The sequence below is a fragment of the Aquarana catesbeiana genome, linkage group LG07 (assembly GCF_042186555.1).
Source record: "Aquarana catesbeiana isolate 2022-GZ linkage group LG07, ASM4218655v1, whole genome shotgun sequence".
Lineage (NCBI taxonomy): Eukaryota > Metazoa > Chordata > Amphibia > Anura > Ranidae > Aquarana > Aquarana catesbeiana.
Genome location: NC_133330.1, coordinates 235,661,098 through 235,678,949, shown reverse-complemented (window position 1 = coordinate 235,678,949; position 17,852 = coordinate 235,661,098). Strand labels below are relative to the sequence as shown.

The following is a 17,852-nucleotide window of genomic DNA, read 5'->3' as shown; positions in this document are numbered from 1 at the left end:
GCCTTCCTCATTAGCGCTCTATAAGGAGACATTTACAACAACTATTATACTGCCTGAATGTCATTACTTAAAAGTTAATTTGGGCCCCTTCACTTAAGCTAGCTGAAGATTCAAGACACCTGCATCAAATAGCACTCCTTTGTCTCCCACCCTCCCCCCACAGAGAGAGGAATGCTGGGCATTTGGCCAGCCCCTATTACCAAGGACCCTTTTCTTAAGGACAAGGTGATATACTTGTGCACAAATTATCAAACAGTGTTTGTGTTTAAAGGATTGTGACGGCAGGACGGCCATAAAACTGGTCATTCTCCTTCCCTTTTCTGACCTGCAGCCGTAGGCCTTGATCAGGTATCTGTTTTGCTGTTTTATTCTATGGAGGACTATACCCATAAGCTTCTTATACATTTGTGCTAAGAGTTTAATCATAGCCTCATATTTGTTGAAATCACTTTCTGTTGATACTGTTAACCATCAAGCTTTAAGTAAACCTCATCTGTTTACTGTGTTGGTGTCTGTGTATCATATTTACTATTTCATAAATGTTTGAACTCAGGGTGTCAGGAGACTTACAAGGACAGTGCAACCATTGGGGTACAGTATCTTTAAGTAGCCCTCACTGGGGTAGTACTGCACCTAGTTGTCTCTCTGTTAAGCAGAGAACCCAAAAACTATTCTACATTAATCCTAGCACCTACCTACGAGGGTGCTTCACCTGATTCCCTCATCCGCACGTTCGAGGGAATCACTCCTTATGTGCTATTGTATTCTGACAGCGCAGAGCCTTTCCCGCTGTCAAAATACACTGATTGGTGCTTCCGGCTATAGATCGAGCAGCATTTATCCCACAGGCTAATTCTACAGAAGTCGATCGGGTGCCCATACATGGATCGAAATTTGACAGGTTCCTGTTGAATCGGCCAAATTTCGATCCATGTATGGCCGGCTTAAAGTGGAACTTTAATAAGTAAATGAAGTCCTGCTGGATCACTTCAGGCTGCTCCCTTTTGCAGGTATAGCTATGTAAAACATGAAGGATCCTCATAAATTGGCACTGAATTAGGTATGCCTATTCCCTGTGTAGGCATCCCTGTTAAAAACATTACATCAGTTACAATGTAATTTGCAATACCACAAGACCACTTACTTGTTGTCTTGTCATATAAATAATATGCTTCCTTCTTAGTTGAATTCACACCAAGAAAAGCTTTGTAGTTATTGTCCTCATACCAGTTGAAGGAGAACACTCTTGAACCACCCCCCTCTGGATAACCACAAAACAGGTCTGACAGAGAACTCATAAGTTGACTAAAGGTTGATGGTCCTCCCTCTTGAAGAATAGGCTGTATAACCCATAGCAGATCCTGGATACTTTGCTTCTGTGATAGCTACATCAAATAAAAACAAATTATTAGCAGGATTTGCAAATCAAACATATAATTTCATAAAGCAACAACAATGTTACCAGTATAAAATTTTGCATCTACAGTTTGTGAATTGCTCAACAAAGGACTTCAAGTGATGAGGCCCAGTAGGCTAAAGCGGTACTGTCTATGGTTGAATGTTCAGTCAGTATTAGGGTTGAGAGAAACTGAAAATTTAAATTTCCTTCAAATTTGGCAAAAATCTAAAGATTTTAGTGAAAATTCATCACTGTGGTAAAATACTTTGGAGTTTAATAGGGAAAGGAAAAAAAGATGGCTTTAAGGGTGCAATTTTCTAAATAGCTCTTTTTAATTAAAAAGCACAAGAATAATAATTACCAAATAAACTAAAACACCCTAAACACACATCAAATTTGGCCTAAGAAGCTCAATGAGAGTTTAGCCTTGGTTCACACTGACTGCGGGAATGAAATTATGCGAGTTCAGCTGAACTCACACAATTTAATTCCCCCATGTCAGTCCCGACTTCCAGGGGAATTTCAGAAACATCTGTGCAGGTTTCTGCACAGATGTCAATGGAAATCGCACCCCAAAATTGCCAAAAGTAGTACAGAAACTACTTTTGGGAATCGGTGCGGTGCCACAAATGTGGCGACGCACCGATTCGGACGCTGCCACTGACACCGATTTGGCATGCAATTTGACATGTCAAATCGCATGCCAAATCCTATCGATGTGAACCAGGGCAGACACTTCAGCAAATTTAAATAGAATCACTCCAATTATCTCTAAGGCTGGATTCAAATATGCTGCGGCCGTGGTTTATAGCATGGGATCCAGTGCGTCCCCATTCACCGATTAAGGTGCGAAACAGATCTGAATTTTGCCTGATTTTGCGACTGAATTGAAACCAAAGAGGCACAGGACCCTTTTTAGCGAACCACGGCCACCCTGGAGCTGTGTGAACCAGCTTTTTTGAGAGCCAGGCACACTCTTCTGTCATGCGAATTGGATGCGGGGAGACCCACATCCAATTCGCATATATGCGAATGTGATAATATAAAGTTCAAGTCCTGCTAATACTTATTTGTTTTGAACAGCGTTGGTAAGGGCTAGAGCCTCTGTCAGGCTTGTTTTGCCATCTGTGTCCCTATTAGGGAGATTTCCCCATAAATCTCTCCAACAGGGACAAAGATAAAAACAAAAACATGTTTTTAGTATCGTGAGGAAAGGTTCGAATTTCTGACAATGTTTTCATTACTCTAAGTGCTTTCCTATCCCACGGACACATGTGCCCTCATTTTTTTTATTGACATTAGAGGGACAATAAGTGAGAAAAAAGTCTTTATAGATAGACATCCCATTTATGTCTATGGAACTTTAGTGAGAAGGCAGCCTGGTACCAGATTTTTACTGGCAGACACAGCGGGAAACCACGGCCATCAGAAAAAGGTAAGTACAGACTTGCTGGAGGGGGACCCCAATTTATGTACTGAAGGGGATAGGAAGCAGGCTGGATGACTTTTTCTTGAAGCCTTTACAAGTATTTTAATACAACCCTGACTAATCTCTGCAGATGCAGATAATGTGGAGCAGTTCATCTTCATAGTCACAAGAGATGCAGTGAAGTAGTTTGGCTTCAACATCCTGCTTTCCCTCACTTCCTGTGCCCCTGCTCTGTGTCTACATTAGAAATGAGATATCTAGAAGGCTGTCAAGTCACTACTGGGATGGAAAGAGAAAGTAAAGTATTTTTGCTGTTCTCTTTGAGGATGTATAGATCCCATTTGTCTGCAGCTACTAAAGTCAGTGAAGGTTTATTTTAAAGCTCATGTAGTAGTCAGGAAGTTTTGATTTCTGACTTTCCCTTTTTAGGTTATTTACACACATCTTTTATGCTATTACACTGGATTAAAATAGCAGCTAATTGACTTACCTCTCTCAGTGATTCTGAAACATTAGAAGCAACTGTCCCCCAGAATCTGAGATCTATTCCACGAGAACTGCTGTCTATAACAGTTGGCAGCTGCCGAAAAAGCGAGAAGGAAAAAAATATATTAAATGTAAATCCAATGGATGCAGTGCAAGATTAGCATGTTGCTAACAAATTTCTAAAGATGTCTATAGATATCAACACAATAATAAAAGATGACAATCATTTGGCCCTAACTGCCTCATTGATTTGAGCTTTTTGGCACTCCTATTTTTATTCACTTTATGTCTTCACCCTAGGTCCCTCAATGGGAGCAGGGTAATGCTGGTTTTCGGAGCAGGCCACTTGCTGCACTGATACTACTAAATCTACAGTTCTCCACTTCATCAGGACCTTAGACCCAGCACTACTTCAGACCAAAGCCCTTCAGATCAGTAGAAAACTTAGCAAACTGCAAATCTTTTAAGCAATGCTCTATTTGGAATTGGTCATATCGCATCCCACAATCCTAAGGCCCATTCAGATCTGTGTGATGCGTTAATGTGGGTTGTGTTAAGGCAGTCCATTCATTTTGGAAACCAAAACCAATCACACCAGCTTTGTCCTGTGTGGTGCAATAAACATGGAGTAGCACACAAAAAAAAACAATAATAAACAAAAAAAATGTGGTAGCAAGCATTGTGTTGGAGGGAACATTAGCCCAACATGCATTGTATTAATTGAATGGGCTGCCTAATGTATTACAACCAAATCAAAAATTGTGCACATAGAATTTTTCACCAGCACTGTGTACCTCAACACATGACATTGCATTGGAATGGTGCTTTGGGGTACTATTCAGAATGAATGGTAGCACATCCCACCAGTGCTCATAGCCAGAGCTCACTGGTGTGAACAGAATGTGCTGCCAATGCAAAAGCAATGCTCCTGCACTATTTGTACCAATGCAGAGCACCACAAAACATGATGATTTGTGGCATTACACTGAAATGCACATGCGTTACTTTTGTATGTTGGGTGTAACTAAAAACACAATTAACAAGTCCATGGTGTGATACAGGACATCGTGGTAACATGTACAAATGTGTGAAACTGGCTTATTGCTGTCACAAGAACAGGTGTCCCTAGTAGAAGATTTCCCTTAACCTTCTGTTACAGTGACAACTGTAAAATGTAGGAATTCCCATCACTTTTCAAACAATGGTCACCAGGACACATAAAGAGGGTAAATCTGGAGACAGAAGGTGGTGCAGGAGTGACGAGAACACTAGTTTCCTGAGTCTCTATGTGGCTGCGACTAAAAATGAATGCTAGCATTTCTCAACCATTTTCAGACACAGCACCCTAAAAGTATGCAAAATCAGTATCACAAGACATCCTAGTCCCAAACTGCATTTATTGAGCTGAAGGACACCCACACCCTCTCCTTGGAGCCACATGACAGAGACCACCTTCACATCAACATTTCCCCTTCACATCACAGTCTCATTATATCATTGTCCTCCTTTCACATCAGGGCCTCTCCATCAGATCAGAGCCCCTCCATTACATCAGAGCTCCCTATTCACATTCAACAGAGTCCCCCATACATTAGATTCCCTCGATCATACCAGATCCCCCTTCACATCAGAGCCCTCCATTCACCTTAGACTTCCCTCCTCACATCAGAGTTCCCCCCTTCACATTACAGCCAGTCCCCTTGACATCAGGGTCCTCAGTCGTCCTTTCACAGATAGAGTCCAAGTTCAACTCTTCATCGCAGCTGCATCATGTCAGGGGGTTTGAGACCTAGCAGATCTGGATGAAAGCAGGACTTCCATCATCTTCTGAATCCCTGCCCTGGACGAATGCCATCTGTTTCCATGGTGCAGAAGAAGCTGGCCACCAACACCAAACAACTAATGATGTGATTGATGGTGGATTTACATTGCAGGACACTTTTTTTATGTTTTGTTTTTTAATAAAAACGGTCTCTTGTGGTTTTTACTTTTTGACAGTTTTTTTGATGAATGGGTAGGGGTACAATGTACCCGATACCCATTCACATGGGGGGGGCGGATCTGGGGGCCCCCTTGTTAAAGGGGGCTTCCAGATTCTGTTAAGCCCCCTGGCCGCAGACCCCGACAACCACCAGCCAGGGTTGTCAGGAAAAGGTTGTTGTCCCCATCAACATGGGGACAAAGTGCTTTGGGGTGGGGGGGGCGCAGAGCACCCCTGCCCCCCAAAGCACCCACCCCCCCATGTTGGGGCCTGGCTCGTCCCCCCTATCCTGAACTGCCAGGCTACATGCTCGGATAAGGGTCTGGTATGGATTTTGGGGGGAACTCCACACCAAATTCTTTTTAAATGGACTGGGGGGGGGCACACCACGCCATTTTTTTAAATTGATTTTTTCATCTATATTGACGAGAGCCGGCAATACATTAAAGCCGCGACCACGTTTAAATTACATTTTTCCTTTAGAAATGTCGTTATTGCTGTGGCATGTTCTATACATTGCACATATGCCACTTTACAGGCAGGCCAAGGGCACCCTCCAGGCATGATATTTAAAGGTATTTTTTATTTTTATTGTTATACTTTAAGCATCATTAAAATCACTGCTCCTGAAAAATGATTGTTTGGGCAGTACCCAGCAGTGATGGGAGTAAGTCACACATGTGCAAGTCACAAGCAAGTCTCAAGTCTTAACCTTCAAGTCACAAGCAAGTCTCAAGTCTTAACCTTCAGGTCACAAGCAAGTCCCAAGTTACTGTGGCGAAAAGCAAGCAAGTCAAGTCGAGTCCCTGCTAGAAGTCAAGCAAGTCAAGTCAAGTCATTTATTTTGGTCAAGTCACAAATTAAGTCAAAACACTGATCTACCCCGAAGCCGGGACTCGGGGGAGCTTTCTTTTGTGTGTGTGTGTGTGTGTGTGTGTGTGTGGGGGGGGGCGGCTTTTGCCTAGGCCAAGACACAGAACTGGTGGTGCCAAGTCATTGCAAGTCATTGCAAGTCAAATAGCCCAAGTCAAAGTCAAGTCGCAAGTCATTAGTGACAAGTCAAAGTCAAGTCGAGTCATTTATTTAATTTTGTCAAGCAAGTCGCAAGTCCTCAAACAGGTGACTCGAGTCTGACTCGAGTCAAGTCATGTGACTCGAGTCCCCCACCTCTGGTACCCAGGTCCCCATACACTTTTTATGGGAATAACATGCATATAAGCCTTTAAAATTAGGACTTTTGATTTTTCATGTTTGTGTCCTATAGACTTTATTAGGGTTTGCATGTTCACTAGAACTTTTTGCCTGTTTGAGGTGTTCTGGTGCAAACCGAACCTACTGGCAAGTTACAAATGCATACCTCCCAACATTTTGAGATGGGAATGAAGGACACCTACTTGTAAACATATGTAGGCATAGGACACGCCCCCTGACACACCACCTTAAAGGAGAATTAACCAAAAAAAGGTTAATTAAATCCACAAGGACTTTTTTTTACCACTCCTAATCATTTATATTGGCTTTTAAATTTTAAAATGCAGCAATTTAGAAACTGGATGAAAAGTTTAGCATTGGTAAACTATTTTGAAAGATAAAAAGTGCATTTTAGATACAACTATATGGATCAGACCAAAATGAGGGACAAATGAGGGGCAAAGAGGGACAGAGGGACATTGCTTCAAATCAGGGACAGTCCCTCCAAATCAGGGACAGTTGGGAGCTATGCAAATGACCTTGTGAATCGGATCGCAGGCCTGAAACTGATGGGCCATATTTGTTAGATCTTCTTGCTATACTATATACAGTACATGAGTATTCTGTTACAGTAATATTAAAATCTTCTACTAGACACTAAAAGGTGTCTAGTATTTGTAACCTAGGGATGGCACCAAACATTAACTTATTTTTTTGGAAAAGAATAGCCTGGTGGGGAGAATCAGTTATCTGACTCTCATTTTATTGTTGATTATAAAACATGTAAGCACTGAGCTTAAACCAGCCAGTTTTGTTTTTATTTTATGAATGATACTATGCTGCACATGATAAAATGTTGAGGAAGAACCTTATGGTTTATTATGTTTGCTTTAAACATTGCACAATATTTCTAAATATTTGCAAAGTGCCAAGAAGGCAAATAGCATGCATTGTTTCCTGGTATAAAGAGACTGATTATGTTTTGCTGTGGCTCACAGACAGCTCGGAGGCATACCTTCCATCAGATTACAAATCACTGGCACCTCATGTGTGGCTGAGTACCAGCAATGGTCTAGCAGCAGCTTTAATGTTCTCCTACAACACAAGGTTAAGTAACCTGTTGCTTAGGAAGCTTTCCATCAAAAGATATCTATGGCTTATCAGGCACATTACTGAGTGAGAAACTGAGGCAATATGACCATTTTGGAAAAGATCTGAGCTGAACTGATTAAATACAACCTTTCTCAACCAGGGTTTCTTCAGGTTGCTAGGGGGTCCTTGAGAAATAGTGTCATTGGTTGGATTAGTGGGATCATGCCTAAACCATAATTCCTTCCTGTGTATAGAAAAGATAGTCCATACTCTTGTTTAGGCATTGATTCAGCCATCTACACCAACCAGACACTACAAAGATTGAAGCAGGGTTAATGGGAAGGGAAAGGGGCCTAGGATCAAAGGAAATGTTAATGTTATTAATATTGCATTGAAAATTACAATTATTCATACTATCCTTAAAGTAGAACTAAAGTTGTAAAGTAAAAAAATGTGAACTGGCAGGCTCTTTATTGCAGAAGAGAACCTCCCTGTTCACAATCCCTGTAGAATTCACACTGAGTTGCACATACGCAGCTCAGTTTACATTCACTGTTTTGTGCCAGGATGGTTGCACTCCTGCACATACATGGGAGAGACGTCATGCCATGCACTCCAATCAAGATGGCTGATTACTGGCACCAGAAAGAAACCAGGGAGAAGATGCTGGCACCGGGAGGGGCCTCCTGGTTGTTGGACCTTTGGAACTAAGGTAAGTATTTTTGCCTTTAGTTCTACTTTAAATTCCCTTTAAATTACCTTTACCAAATTGAAATAGCAAAAAAGATGGAATTTTAATGTTTTCTAGAAATTACTGAACCCTGGATATTCCCTGGGTTAACTTTACCTATAAATGTTGGTATCCAGTTATATTATGTACATTTAAGAAAGAATCCAGGCCTTTTTTAAAGCAATCTACTGAGCTGGACAGAACCAGCTCTTGGGGGAGTCTATTCCACATTTTCATAGCTCTTACTGTGAAGAAACCTATCTGTATTTGGAGATTAAATCTCTTTTCCTCTAGACGTAAAGTGTGCCCCCTTCCTCTGTGATGACTATAAAGTGAATAACTCAACACCAAGTTCACCATATGGACCACTTACGTATTTATACATGTTGATCCTATCCCCCCTTAAGTGTTGGGCAGGCTTAAGCAGTTACTGTATACCCGAGACATACAGTATCTCACAAAAGTGAGTACACCCCTCACATTTTTGTAAATATTTTATTCTATCTTTTCATGTGACAACACTGAAGAAATTACTCTTTGCTACAAAGTAGTGAGTGTACAGCTTATATAACAGTGTAAATTTTCTGTCCCCTCAAAATAACTCAACACACAGCCATTAATGTCTAAACCGCTGGCAACAAAAGTGAATACATCGTAAGTGAAAATGTCCAAATTGGGCCCAATTAGCCACGTTCCCTCCCTGGTGTCATGTGACCCATTAGTGTTACAAGGTCTCAGGTGTTAATGGGGAGCAGATGTGTTAAATTTGTTGTTATCGCTCTCACTTTCTCATACTGGTCACTGGAAATTCAACATGGCACCTCATGACAAAGAACTCTCTGAGGATCTGAAAAAAAGAATAGTTGCTCTACATAAAGATGGCCTAGGCAATAAGAAGATTGCCAAGACCTTGAAACTGAGCTGCAGCATATTGGCCAAGACCATACAGTGGTTAAACAGGACAGGTTACACTCAGAGCAGGGCTCACCATGGTCGACCAAAGAAGTTGAGTGCACGTGCTCAGCGTCATATCCAGAGGTTGTCTTTGGGAAATAGACGATGTATGAGTGCTGCCAGCATTTCTGCAGAGGTTGAAGGGGTGGGGGGTCAGCCTGTCAGTGCTCAGCTCATAGGCCACCCACTGCATCAAATTGGTCTGCATGGCTGTCGTCCCAAAAGGAAGCCTCTTCTTAAGATGATGCACAAGAAACCCTACAAACAGTTTGCTGAAGACAAGCAGACTAAGGACATGGACTACTGGAACAAAGAAGTTGAGTGCACGTGCTCAGCGTCATATCCAGAGGTTGTCTTTGGGAAATAGACGTACGAGTGCGGCCTGTCAGTGCTCTGACCATACGCCGCACACTGCATCAAATTGGTCTGCATGGCTGTAGTCCCAGAAGGAAGCCTCTTTTAAAGATGATGCACAAGAGAGCACGGAAACAGTTTGTTGAAGACAAGCAGACCAAGGACATGTATTACTGGAACCAAATAAGTTTATCTTGGTCTCATCAGACCACAGGACATGGACCAGTAATCCATGTTCTTAGTCTGCTTGTCTTCAACAAACTGTTTCCGGGCTCTCTTGTGCATCATCTTTAAAAAAAGCTTCCTTCCGGGACTACAGCAATGCAGACCAATTTGATGCAGCTTGCGGCATATGGTCAGAGCACTGACAGGCCGCACTCTTACGTCTATTTCCCAAAGACAACCTCTGGATATGACGCTGAGCACGTGCACTCAACTTCTTTGGTCGACCATGGCGAGGCCTGTTCTGAGTGGAACCTGTTCTGTTAAACCGCTTTATGGCCTTGGCCACCATGCTGCAGCTCAGCTTAGGGTCTTGGCAATCTTTTTATAACCTAGGCCATCTTTATGTAGAGCAACAATTCTTTTTTTTCAGATCCTCAGAGAGTTCTTTGCCATGAGGTGCCATGTTGAACTTCCAGTAACCAGTATGAGAGAGTGAAAGCGATAACTAGGGATGAGCTTCGTGTTCGAGTCGAACCCATGTTCGACTCGAACATCGGCTGTTCGATCGTTCGCCGAATTGCGAACGATATGGGCCGTTCGCGCCAAATTCGTGTGGCGCGTCACGGCCCATAATTCACTGTGGCTTCGCAGTGCATTGCTTGCTGATGATTGGCCAAGCATGCACTATGACCCGCATGCTTGGCCAATCACAGCGCTGCCTTAACAGAGAGCCATAATTGGCCAAAGCCAAGGAGGCTTTGGCCAATTATGGCTCAGGGGATTTAGTACACGCCCCACACTATATAAGGCCGCCTGCACGGCGGCCCTGTGCAGTGTGTTCCGGTGTGCTTAGAGAGAGAGAGAGACAGTGTCATTTCATTTGAGTTAGCTAGATTAGGCAGGACAGTCAGTCAGTTAGCTGCACTTAAAGTGTATTGTGTATATATATGCATCCCAGGTGTTGCATATATATATATATATATATATATACACTGTATTCAGTTTAGCTAGATCCGTTCCTGTTATCTTCTAGACTATTTACATTTAGTGCAGTGCGTCCTGCTCACAGTGTTCAGCTAGATCCGTTCCTGTTATATTCCTACTGACAGGCAGGCTTGTCTTGTTACAGTATTTTGAAGAAAATTACTGGTGTTCTTTTGATCCTATTAGTACCACAGTCAGGCAGCTAGACTATTTACATTTAGTGCAGTGCGTCCTGCTCACAGTGTTCAGCTAGATCCGTTCCTGTTATCTTCTTACTGACAGGCAGGCTTGTCTTGTTACAGTATTTTAAAGAAAATTACTGGTGTTCTTTTGATCCTTTTAGTACCACAGTCAGGCAGCTAGACTATTTACAGTTAGTGCAGTGCGTCCTGCCCACAGTGTTCTGCTAAACCTACAAGTAAGTGGGGTGCGTCCTGCTCACAGTGTTCAGCTAAACCTACAAGTTAGTGGGGTGCGTCCACCTCACAGTGTTCAGCTAAACCTACAAGCTAGTGGGGTGCGTCCTGCTCACAGTGTTCAGCTAGATCCGTTTCTGTTATCTTCTTACTAACAGGCAGGCTTGTCTTGTTACAGTAAATACAGCTACCTGAAGAAAATTGCTGGTGTTCTTTTGATCCTATTAGTACCACAGTCAGGCAGCTAGACTATTTACAGTTAGTGCAGTGCGTCCTGCTCACAGTGTTCTGCTAAACCTACAAGTTAGTGGGGTGCGTCCACCTCACAGTGTTCAGCTAAACCTACAAGCTAGTGGGGTGCGTCCTGCTCACAGTGTTCAGCTAGATCCATTTCTGTTATCTTCTTACTAACAGGCAGGCTTGTCTTGTTACAGTAAATACAGCTACCTGAAGAAAATTGCTGGTGTTCTTTTGATCCTATTAGTACCACAGTCAGGCAGCTAGACTATTTACAGTTAGTGCAGTGCGTCCTGCTCACAGTGTTCTGCTAAACCTACAAGTTAGTGGGGTGCGTCCTGCTCACAGTGTTCAGCTAAACCTACAAGTTAGTGGGGTGCGTCCACCTCACAGTGTTCAGCTAAACCTACAAGCTAGTGGGGTGCGTCCTGCTCACAGTGTTCAGCTAGATCCGTTTCTGTTATCTTCTTACTGACAGGCAGGCTTGCCTTGTTACAGTAAATACAGCTACCTGAAGAAAATTGCTGGTGTTCTTTTGATCCTATTAGTACCACAGTCAGGCAGCTAGACTATTTACAGTTAGTGCAGTGCATCCTGCTCACAGTGTTCTGCTAAACCTACAAGTTAGTGGGGTGCGTCCTGCTCACAGTGTTCAGCTAAACCTACAAGTTAGTGGGGTGCGTCCACCTCACAGTGTTCAGCTAAACCTACAAGCTAGTGGGGTGCGTCCTGCTCACAGTGTTCAGCTAGATCCGTTCCTGTTATCTTCTTACTGACAGGCAGGCTTGTCTTGTTACAATAAATACAGCTACCTGAAGAAAATTGCTGGTGTTCTTTTGATCCTATTAGTACCACAGTCAGGCAGCTAGACTATTTACAGTTAGTGCAGTGCGTCCTGCTCACAGTGTTCTGCTAAACCTACAAGTTAGTGGGGTGCGTCCTGCTCACAGTGTTCAGCTAAACCTACAAGTTAGTGGGGTGCGTCCACCTCACAGTGTTCAGCTAAACCTACAAGCTAGTGGGGTGCGTCCTGCTCACAGTGTTCAGCTAGATCCGTTCCTGTTATCTTCTTACTGACAGGCAGGCTTGTCTTGTTACAGTATTTTAAAGAAAATTGCTGGTGTTCTTTTGATCCTATTAGTACCACAGTCAGGCAGCTAGACTATTTACAGTTAGTGCAGTGCGTCCTGCTCACAGTGTTCTGCTAAACCTACAAGTTAGTGGGGTGCGTCCTGCTCACAGTGTTCAGCTAAACCTACAAGTTAGTGGGGTGCGTCCACCTCACAGTGTTCAGCTAAACCTACAAGCTAGTGGGGTGCGTCCTGCTCACAGTGTTCAGCTAGATCCGTTCCTGTTATCTTCTTACTGACAGGAAGGCTTGTCTTGTTACAGTATTTTAAAGAAAATTACTGATGTTCTTTTGATCCTATTAGTACCACAGTCAGGCAGCTAGACTATTTACAGTTAGTGCAGTGCGTCCTGCTCACAGTGTTCTGCTAAACCTACAAGTTAGTGGGGTGCGTCCTGCTCACAGTGTTCAGCTAAACCTACAAGATAGTGGGGTGCGTCCACCTCACAGTGTTCAGCTAAACCTACAAGCTAGTGGGGTGCGTCCTGCTCACAGTGTTCAGCTAGATCCGTTTCTGTTATCTTCTTACTGACAGGCAGGCTTGTCTTGTTACAGTAAATACAGCTACCTGAAGAAAATTGCTGGTGTTCTTTTGATCCTATTAGTACCACAGTCAGGCAGCTAGACTATTTACAGTTAGTGCAGTGCGTCCTGCTCACAGTGTTCTGCTAAACCTACAAGTTAGTGGGGTGCGTCCACCTCACAGTGTTCAGCTAAAGCTACCTGTAGAAGGTTGGTGGTGTTCTCATACTACAGGCAGGCAGTTGATTTTGCTAGCTGCAGTATCAGTACATATATATATATATATATATATATATATATATATCCCAGCTTAGTGCAGCTACAGGCCATTAGTACGTCTGGAAGGCCAAGAAGGAGAGGCAGACAGTCACAAGCCAATAAGAGAGGGCAAGCAGGCTCTGTGTCTAGTGCTGGTCGTGGAGACGGTGCATCCTCATCAGCACGTGGCCATGGGACACGCTTGGCCTTTTTTTCGGCAGCTGGCCATGTTGAGCCGCAACATGCGGAAGACTTGGTCGAGTGGATGACCAAGCCGTCCTCATCCTCCTCATCCTCTCTCACCCATGCCCAGGGTACTTTGTCTGGCAAAGCAGCGGCCTCTTCCCTTGGCTCAATGTCATCAGTGACTCCTTCCCTAGCCCCACCATGTCCTCCTGAGGAGTCCCTCGAACTGTTTGACCACAGTGTTGGGTACATGCTCCAGGAGGATGCCCAGCATTTGGAAGGCTCTGATGATGATACTGAGCTCGATGAAGGCAGTAACATGAGCACGGACAGAGGGGGTGCCCAAGAAGGACAGCAATCTGGCAGTCATGCTCCCCCTGCTGCAGCATACTGCCAGGTTTGCTCCAGTGATGAGGAGGGAGGGGATGATGAGGTCACTGACTCAACGTGGGTGCCTGATAGGAGAGAGGAGGAGGAGGAGGAGGCGGCACATCACCAACGAGGCAGGATGCCCTCCAGGGACCAGCCTAAGGGCAGCACATTGAGTGCATCACACCCCAAAGCTCCACATGTGCAGGGCGCTGTAGTCTCTGCGCGTTATTCAAAAAGTTCTTTGGTGTGGGCCTTTTTTGAGACGAGTGCATCAGATCGCACCGCTGCTATTTGCAACATATGTCTCAAGCGTATCTCGCGTGGCCAAAACATCTCCCGCTTGGGTACCACATGCTTGACCAGACATATGTTGACCTGCCATGCAGTTCGTTGGCAAGCGTATCTAAAAGACCCACACCAAAGAACAAAGAGGACCTCTGCTTGCTCCTCATCAGCTGAGATTTCCAACCCCACTAGACCTTCAGTCCTCTCTGAGACCTGCACTGAGAGGAATAAAGGTGTAGAATTAGGTGTGTCACAGCCACGTACTTGTGGGCAATCTGATTTTGGTACACCGACGTCAGATTGTACCAGGCAAATTTCCCTGCCCCAGCTGCTGCACCGCCGAAAGAAGTTTGCTCCCAGCCATCCACATGCCCAACGGTTGAATGCTAGATTGGCAAAATTGCTAGCACTTCAACTGCTGCCTTTTCAGTTGGTAGACTCTGCCCCCTTCCGTGAGTTTGTGGAATGTGCGGTTCCTCAGTGGCAGGTACCCAAACGCCACTTTTTCTCATGGAAGGCGATTCCGGCTCTCTACCAGCATGTGGAAGGCAATGTCCATGCCTCGCTGGACAGGGCGGTCAGCGGTAAGGTGCATATTACCGCTGACTCATGGTCCAGCAGGCATGGACAGGGACGTTACCTAAGTTTCACGGCGCATTGGGTGACTCTGCTGGCAGCTGGGAAGGATGCAGGACAAGGTGCAGTAGTGTTGGAGGTTGTTCCGCCACCACGCCTCCAAAATGCTAATGATTGTGACACACCTCTCTCCTCCACCCCCTCCTCTTCTTCTTCCTCCATGGCCTCTTCCTCGGAACCAGCGGTGCTCCGTAGTCGTTCAAGGGGCTACGCAAGTACGCAGGCCAAAAGATGCCATGCGGTGCTTGAGCTGGTGTGCTTGGGGGACAAGAGCCACACTGGGGCAGAGGTTCTGTCAGCTCTGCAGGGGCAGGTTCAGAGGTGGTTGACGCCACGCCAACTTAAGGCAGGAATGGTGGTTTGCGACAATGGCACCAACCTCCTCTCTGCCCTCCGACAGGGACAAATGACCCATGTGCCCTGTTTGGCTCACGTCCTTAACTTGGTGGTGCAGCGGTTCTTGGGCAGGTACCCGGGCTTACAGGATGTCCTGAGGCAGGCCAGGAAAGTCTGTGTGCATTTCCGCCGGTTATATAATGCCAGTGCTCGGCTGACGGACCTCCAAAAGGAGTTTAACCTGCCCAAGAACCGCCTAATCTGTGACATGCCCACCAGGTGGAACTCAACGTTGGCCATGCTGCAGCGGCTGCACATGCAGCAGAGGGCCATCAATGAGTACCTGTGCGACTATGGCACCAGGACAGGGTCAGGGGAGCTTGTTTTTTTTTCCCCACGCCAGTGGGCCATGATCAGGGATGCATGCACTGTCCTGTCACCATTTGAGGAGGCCACGAGGATGGTGAGCAGTGACAGTGCATGCATCAGTGACACTGTCCCCCTTGTCCACCTGTTGGAGCACACGCTGCGTGGAATAATGGACAGGGCACTTGAGGCAGAACAGAGGCAGGAAGGAGGACTTCCTTAGCTCTCAAGGCCCCCTTTATCCAGACAGTGTTCCTGCGTGCCCGCCGATCACACAGGAAGAGGACGAGGAGGAAGAGGAGGAGGAGGAGGAGGAAGATTGTGTCAGTATGGAGGTGGAGCCTGGCACTCAGCATCAGCAGCAGTCTTTAAGGGATCAGTCCCAAGAAACACATGGACTTGTACGTGGCTGGGAGGAGGTGGCTGCGGACCATGTCGTCCTTAGTGACCCAGAGGACTCCGGACCGAATGCCTCAGCAAACTTACGCTGCATGGCCTCCCTGATCCTGCAAAGCCTGCGTAAGGATCCTCGTATTCGTGGTATCAAGGAGAAGGACCAATACTGGCCGGCAACCCTCCTTGATCCACGTTACAAGGGTAAGGTTGCGGACCTTATCTTGCCATCGCAGAGGGAGCAGAGGATGAAACATCTTCGGGAGGCCTTGCAGAAAGGTCTGTGCAACGCGTTCCCAGAGACTGGGAGGTTACAAACTCCTGTTTCTGGACAACGTGTTGCTGAGGCTTCGGTCAGTCAAAGAAGGAGCGGTGGAGAAGGTGGCCGTCTGACCGATGCGTTCAAACAATTTTTTGGTCCGCAGCCCCAAGGTATGATCGGTTCCAGCAACCATCGCCAGCGTCTGTTTTACATGGTGCAGGAATACCTAGGGGCAAGATCAGACTTGGACACCTTTCCCACCGAAAATCCTCTGGGTTACTGGGTCTTGAGGATGGATCACTGGCCAGAGCTTGCACAGTATGCAATTGAGCTACTGGCCTGTCCTGCATCCAGCGTTCTTTCAGAACACACATTCAGTGCTGCTGGAGGCGTGGTAACCGATCACAGGGTGCGTCTGTCCACTGACACGGTCGATCGACTGACCTTCATAAAAATGAATGAGTCTTGGATCACCACCAGCTACCAAGCACCTGATGCTGATGTAACCGAATAATTTTTTTTGAAATCTCAGATCCCTTCAAAGACTGCTATGCTGATGCCGAGTGACTATCCCTGAGTAATTATCCTCTTCCTCCTCAATCATCACGCTGATAGCTTGTAAGAACATTTTTGGTTCTGGGTGCCACCACCAGTGCCTAAGGCACAATTTTTCAGCCCCTGTTTAACAGGGGCGTGTAATTACAATTTTTGATGTAATACTTTGCAGCAGGGCTTGTTCCTGCATTCCAACTAGAGTGTCTGTGAGGGGTTGCAGTGTTGTGGCACCAGCACCAGTGCCTAAGGCCCAATTTTTCAGCCCTTGTTTAACAGGGGCGTGTAATTACAATTTTTGATGCAATACTTTGCAGCAGGGCTCGTTCCTGCATTCCAACTAGAGTGTCTGTGAGGGGTTGCAGTGTTGTGGCACCAGCACCAGTGCCTAAGGCCTAATTTTTCAGCTCCTGTTCAACAGGGGCATGTAATTACAATTCTTGATTTAATATTTCACAGCAGAGCCCTGTGAGGGCTTACAGTGTTGTGGCCACAGCAACACCTAAGGCCCAAATTTCTGCTGAGTATATAGGGCAGGACCCTACTTTCAAACAACTAACTTACAAACGACTCCTACTTGCAAACGGAAGGAGACAACAGGAAGTGAGAATAAATCTACCCCTAGGAAGGGAAATTCTCTCCTGTAAGAGTTAATATGGGAAAAACATTTCTCCTTTCCACTGATGCTTTCCAATCCATTGGGACAAAAAGTGAGGTGAAATCTTCTGAAGAGGAGGAAAGACAGCAAAACAAATGTCACAGGGGTGATAACCCTTCCCTATGTTTTCCAAAAAGCTTAAAAAAGATTTTTTGGCTGGAGCTAAACACGTTAAATATTTACCCGTTCAAAATTACAAAGAGATTCTACGTAACAACAAACCTACAGCCTGTATACTGCTGTTCAGAGTATATAGGGCCTGGTGGCCCCACACCTTTCCTTATTTTAATTTGGGTGCGGGGTTCCCCTTAATATCCATACAAGACCCAAAGGGCCTGGTAATGGACTGGGGGGTACCCATGCCGTTTGTCTCACTGATTTTCATCCATATTGCCAGGACCCGACATTACATTAAACCCGCAAGCAGTTTTAAATGAGATTTTTTCCTTTAAAAATGACATTTGGTGCAGGGACTGTTC

General features: G+C 45.2%; 1 protein-coding gene across 2 annotated transcripts in view; it reads right to left on the bottom strand.

The window, feature by feature from the left end:
* ABCA4 (ATP binding cassette subfamily A member 4) overlaps positions 1-17,852 on the bottom strand; it is a 450,770-nt gene that overhangs the window by 279,805 nt on the left and 153,113 nt on the right. For both annotated transcript variants that reach the window (XM_073593112.1, XM_073593113.1), the window contains exons 8-9: positions 3,319-3,408; positions 1,145-1,385 (exon numbers count right to left, since the gene is read on the bottom strand). In XM_073593112.1, coding sequence (XP_073449213.1) covers positions 1,145-1,385; positions 3,319-3,408 — 331 coding nt within the window. The remainder of the gene's footprint in view (positions 1-1,144; positions 1,386-3,318; positions 3,409-17,852) is intronic.